The sequence below is a fragment of the Numida meleagris genome, chromosome 1, assembly GCF_002078875.1.
Source record: "Numida meleagris isolate 19003 breed g44 Domestic line chromosome 1, NumMel1.0, whole genome shotgun sequence".
Classification (NCBI taxonomy): domain Eukaryota; kingdom Metazoa; phylum Chordata; class Aves; order Galliformes; family Numididae; genus Numida; species Numida meleagris.
The window spans coordinates 57,997,169-58,003,423 of NC_034409.1; the positions used below are offsets into that span (position 1 = coordinate 57,997,169).

The 6,255-nt window shown below is 47.9% G+C and overlaps 1 protein-coding gene across 4 annotated transcripts in view; it reads left to right on the forward strand.

The window, feature by feature from the left end:
* TMEM178B (transmembrane protein 178B) overlaps window positions 1-6,255 on the forward strand; it is a 217,769-nt gene that overhangs the window by 203,573 nt on the left and 7,941 nt on the right. Inside the window, exon 4 of one of the 4 annotated variants that reach the window (XM_021388431.1) lies at window positions 898-4,798. The exons of the other annotated variants lie outside the window; for them this stretch is intronic. Within the exon in view, the coding sequence (XP_021244106.1) occupies window positions 898-1,064 (167 nt within the window). The 3' untranslated portion in view covers window positions 1,065-4,798. Of the gene's footprint in view, window positions 1-897; window positions 4,799-6,255 lie in introns of those variants that run through there. 4 annotated transcript variants of the gene reach the window in all.

Sequence of the window (6,255 nt, forward strand, 5' to 3'; positions counted from 1 at the left end):
TCCTTCCTTCCTTCTTTCAGTCTGTCTTTCTTCACTAGAAGATGTACTGAAGTGCACTCATATTGCTTTCTGGTGATTTAAGTTCTTCACCCTGCAGATTTGAAACAGTAGGGACCATTAAAATAAGCCAGTCCATTACCAGGTGGTTTAAAGATTGGGAGTGCCCTTATGGTCACCACCGTGTTGCAGAACACCTGTCAGCTGGAGGAGTGGGCACAACTACAGTCAGACATCTCACCCCCAGTGCTAGGAGTGGGGGTGTTCAGATGCAGCCCCTGATGTTGGGTTCTGTTTGTGTGCTGGTACCATGAGGGACAGGGCCATGCCAGGGTCCCATGGCACAACCCGTCCCACAGAGACGCAGCCAGTATGGAGAGCAGTGTTTTGGCAGGCTCACTTTCATTTGCAGTGTAGCTAAGAAAGACACACCCTGCAAAGCCACTCAAACTCTCTTGCTCTGGAAGCAGAGCCATGGTCTGCGGGCAAAGGACATGGCTTCTGAAATGTTTGGGGGACACTAGCAAGAGGCGAAATTCAAACATCCTTAGAATCATAGAATGGCCTGGGTTGAAAAGGACCTTAAAGATCATCTTTGAGTACAGATGGTTTGAGTCTGCTTGTATTTAAATCACTTCAGCATAGTCAATTAATTTACAAGCAGTACTGTTCTCCCCTCAAGGTGAGGTTTGAAAACTGCAAACAGAGGCAGTGCAGCTCCTCACACTACCAGGCTGATAAGAAAGAAAAGGGATGATTACCAAATAAAAATAAAATTCCTTGCAGAGCCCCACAGCTCTGTTTGCTAAAATCATGCTTACAAACAGCTACAGTGAAGGGCTCCTGCTCGCAATCCACTCTGAATTAGGTTTTGACCTGTAATTATATTTCCTTTCCCAGCCATCAGTCTCCTGACCATGTCTGCCCCTGCAGTGAAGATGGCAGGAGCAATGTCCCATGAGCAGCTCCATCCAGTGGCAAGGAGCCAGAGCCTTACCTCTGCCCTGAGCGGCTTCCAAACTGGGAGAGTCAGATGGCAGTCATGGGCTCAGCTGACAGGAGGCTGAGCTTGGCAGTGGCCGCTAACCTGTACATCCACCATGAGGTCTTGCAGAAGAGAACAGGGTGATACAACTAACATCTGTCATTTGTCAGATTGTGGCAACTAAAGGACTGAGATTAAAGGACCCTAATGTTGTAGATGTCCATTGCAAAAATAAAAGAAAAATGATCGTATCTGCCCTACACTAATATCCAGCCTAAATAGAAGAGACATTCAGTATGCTTTATATTCTTCCTCCATAACAAGGAAAAAGGAAAAGCACAAGATCACCAACCATGAGGTATTTAATAGCTCAGGTGCTCTGTTAGCAGGACAAGCATTGTCAAAACCAGAGAGGAAGGTAGCTGTCTGATGGGGAGTCAAGATGGAGGCTTTCCTGCACGTCAAACAGCAGTTTCTGTAGTGCAGACATGGCCTTACGTGAAAGTTCATCCCTCACCTGTCTGTAGCATTTTGCAATGACATGTGAGCTTTCTTTGTCAAAAATGCTCTTGTTGCCTTGTCTCATTCATTAGTGCTTCACTTAGGATGATAACGCATAAATCTCGTCTCAAAGAACTTAGCGTGCTCTGTTCTCCCTAGCTGCTGGAGGAGATGGGCTTTATCTCCCCGGCCCAGCTCACTCACCAGCACATCCCTGGTGAGCTCTTATTACCGCCTGTCATTCACACTGTAGATGCCAGTGCCACAGCCCCGGCACTGAACCTCGGCCCTCCAGCCTTCGTGTCCCATCAACTGCTTGGGCCGGAGTTGTGAGCAGTGTTTCTGACAAAGAAAGACAAGTTTGTGTTGCTGCTGCTGCCTGGGGATCTGGCTCGTTAGTACCTCACTGGCTGCAAGAACCCACCAGGAAACCGAATAAGGGCTCTGTTTATTTTCTGGGGAGAGAAAGAATCTGAGGTTTGGGGATGTTCAGGAATTGCTGCAATCCTGGTGTCACATCCATAGTGCAGGCAGTGTTGTGGCAAGTGTGGCAGCCTTTCTCCTCCTGCCCTCCAAGCTAGGTGTTGTACCCACACTAGCAGAGGCTGTCCAAGGGCAAGCTCTGCCTCATCATCCCTCCCACCCATGACTGTTTTGCTATGATGGCCAACACCTGTAACATTTTGAAAGATGATCTTTTGTGTTATGGTTGCCAGTTCATGAGGAAAAGATACTGAGTGGTCGTGAGGTTGCAACAGAAGTCAGTTTTCGTCAGTAACCCTCCTGGTGAGAAACCAGGTTAACTACAAATGGGAACTTCCTCAGTTGGCTGAACACAAACAACATGTAGGATTCATATAATGTCCATAAGGATTACTCTAGGTGGTATAAAATGGCAGTTTAATGTCTGCAATGAATAGTGCAAGAGAGGCTGATAAACCTGTGCCCACAGTGCTGTACAAGGCATCCTGCAGAAGCACAAGCAGTGAACGGCTGAGAGCCACATTAAGCATCCTCTGACACTGTGTGTGATGGTCACTATTTACTATCATGGGATTTGTGCTTTTTTTAAAAAGAAGAAATCTCATGTCTGTGATAAGCTTTGTTCTCTGTTACTTGTTCTGCTTCGTTGTTCATTTGTTTTGGGGCAGAATACCCCCAGCAAAGGGGAGTGCCAACAGGTTGGGACGTTATACAAATATAACGGGTACAAAACACTCCTTGTACAGAAGAGCTTGTAATCAAAATAGCCAAGACAAAGTGTGAATGCACAGGGAGCATTTGAAAACTGAAGTTATTTTCTTCCCTTTTGTGCTTTCCAAATGCAGTTTCAGTCTGGCCGCACAGATTTTCCCACCCACCTCTCTTAACAATCTTGTATTTCAAGAGAACTGAAATTATCATGTTCTTGCTAGAAAAGAGAGGCCTTTCATGTCATTTTCTAACTCTTTGAAACAAGCCGTGGAGCTGGGTTTTGAGCACAGCAGCTCTGAGGGATCCTTTTTCTCCACAATGTACTAGTCATGTCGATGTGTCACACAAGGACAGCCGTGTTCTTGGCAGACAGCTTCATGTTCCTGGATAACCTAAGTGACATGGTACAGAACAGAAGGAGTTTTACCCTGATCAAACAACATGATTTTTGAGTAAGGGATTCTGGGTGAGAGGACCCATTCCTCCTGTTCTGTGCTTTGAAGTAGTGCAGGACATCTCTGAAAACAACAGCAGAGCTGGGGCTCTTACAGCGCTCTTGCAGAAGTCCACAGCACTAATTGCAGACTGAGTGCTGGGGTGGAATAAGAAGGCAGCCTTCATAGCAGCATAGCAGCTCTCTGGTCCAGATTGGTGCCCTGTGGCATTATCATAATGTGAGAGCTTATGAGCGGTACTCACTGGGCCATCTGGCAGCCATGTATATCATCAGGGGAGGAACCCAGAGTTCCAGTATTCCCTGTGCTTTACAATGGAGATTATCTGCAAGCGGCAAGTAGAAAACACATAGGAAGAGAAATGAGCATCCAACAGATGAGGGAGGCAGTGGTCAGGGGGGATAATAGAGTGATCCACCAGTGGGCTCACAGCTCATCCATGATGGAGTTTTGTGAGGAGATTCTAGAGTTTTAGGATGTGCCTACTAAATAAGGGAGATGAGTATGGTGGGAAGTCCAAACACTTTTAGTGGTATATGTGTTCCTACAAATGCCCTCAGTTCTGAGCCTAATTCCAGAGGAATTCAACACATAATCTTATCCGTGTCTTCAGTGGAAATCCATTTCTTCAATGTAACTGCAACTAAAAAGAGCAGAGCAGCAGAGACACAAAAGGAGAAATGTTGCAGGAGAGAGGCAGGAGAAGAGGAAGGAGGGGACAGAAGAAGAAGGGAAAGGTACCAGAGGAAAAGAACTTGATGTTAAAACCAGGGAAGCTATGAATGCTTTCAGGCATTTTGCTGTCTATGGGCAGGAATACTAGATCCCTCAGCAGCCCTGCTGGTGAACAGAGGTCTGACACAGGACATACTTTGCAGGTAGCACACACAGCATGCCACAGGGCTGTGCACGAGCAGCAGGCCAACCATGTGAGTAGCTCTATCACGTGTACTGCATATCACCTTTTTGGGTCCCTTGTAGGCAATTCAGAGAGGACTGCACAGGGAGGAATTACAGAGGAAAAATAAACTACCAAATTTGTGTGGACTGTGGGTGTTATCTCTTGAGATGGGCACACAGAGTCTGCAGCTATCCATTATGTGGTGTGTAGGTGGCAACGGTGACATTTCAGGCGCTCAGAGTTTAACTGTGATGAAACTGGAGGCCAAAGATCACAGTTAGACTCATCTGGGTGGGCTAAGGTTCAACTTCATCTGATGTGTGTGGCTTTCCAAAACACGTAACACCTGACAGAGTTGTGAAGCTACTGTCCTTGCGGTGCTCTCGGGAAGAAATGAAATACTGCTGCAGAGATGGAAAATAAGAACAGGATATTCTGAAGAGTTCCCCAATACTGCAGAGGGCATCTGGAATGGAACCAGAGTCATGCAGAGGATAGAATCCAAATTTTGTGAGGGATTTTAAGATTTTAAAAGTGGCATTTTAAAAGGGCAAGCATAGTGGAACATTTTAGATTTCGATGTAAGAAGAATCAGAAAAAAACTCCCCAGGGCATTTCTAATGTATGTTTCAACGCAGCCAAAATGTCAAGTATTTTGTAATATTTTCTTCTATAAAATTCATAATCGAAAAACTGAATTTAAACAAGAACTCAGTCTTTTTCCTCTGAAAAGTATTGAAACATGGCTGGAAAGTTGCCTGACGGAAAGGGACTTTGGTGTGCTGATGGACAGTCGGCTGAATATGAGCCAGCAGTGTGCCCAGGTGGCCAAGAAGGCCAATGGCATCCTGGCTTGGATCAGGAGTGGTGTGGTGAGCAGGACTAGGGAAGTGATCCTGCCCCTGTACTCAGCACTGGTGAGGCCCCGCCTCGCGTACTGTGTTCAGTTTTGGGCACCTCAGTACAGAAAGGACATTGAGGTGCTGGAGCAGGTCCAAAGAAGGGCAACAAGGCTGGTGAAGGGCTTGGAGAATATGCCCTATGAGGAGCGACTAAAGGAACTGGGGCTGTTTAGTCTGGGGAAGAGGAGGCTGAGGGGAGACCTCACTGCTCTCTTCAAATACCTGAAAGGTGATTGCAGTGAGAGCGGGGCTGGTCTCTTCTCACTGGCGACAGGTGACAGGACAAGGGGAAATGGCCTCAAGTTGCGCCAGGGGAGGTTTAGGTTGGATATCAGGAAAAACTTCTTTACAGAAGGGGTTGTTAGGCACTGGAACAGGCTCCCCAGGGAGGTGGTTGAGTCACCATCCCTGGATGTGTTTAAAAACCGTTTGGATTTGGTGCTTGGGGACATGATTTAGTGGCGGGTTGTTAGAGTAGCATGGTTAGGTTGTGGTTGGACTTGATGATCTTGAAGATCTTTTCCAACCTGAGCAATTCTATGATTCTATGTCACAGGGGAAGCGTCTCATTTTAATTTAAAAAAAACCCCACACAATAATGTAGAGGCCATTTGCAGCCTGAGATGCAGATGCTGGAGAGCGTGTCACAGGAGGGTGAAGGACAGGCTCCTCTGCAAGGCTGGGGACAAACCCTGCTCCTCATACCAAGCCCTCCACCCCTCCAAATACACCACATGCCAGCATGTCCAGCAGCCCCTGGGCAGATGGGACAGGGACAGTTTGCAATCCAGGGCCATGGACATGCAAAGTGAACAATACCAGGCCTGCCTTGAGCTGGGGAGCCCAGCTCAGGGCCCAGCTCTCCAGCTGTGGCCTCCTCAGAGCTGAGCAGAGCCGCAGGATAACCGCCCTTCAGCTGCCGGTGGCACCCGGCCTCATGCAGCCCACGACACCATTCACCAAGGCGGCCTGGGCTCCTTGCTGGTTCAGCCTGGTGTCCAGCAGGGCTCCTAGGTCCGCCCCAGATGGCCAGTCCCAGCTGTAGTGTGGCCCGGGGATGTTCCTCCCCAGGTGCAGAAATTTGCCCTTCCCCTCTCTGCAGTCCATGGGATTCCCGTCTGGAATGCAACAGTGCCAGCAGTGGCATGGCAGCAGGAAAAAGGGAAGAAAGCATCAAGGACAGGGAAGCAACAACCGCTCTGCTCTTAGCAATGCCAACACATTTTTCTCCTTTATTTCCATGGTGGAATTGGACACTGATGACAAGGGTCCATTGGGGCCGGGGTGTGTCCCAGCTGCTGCCCGGCCCCAGTCTCCTCA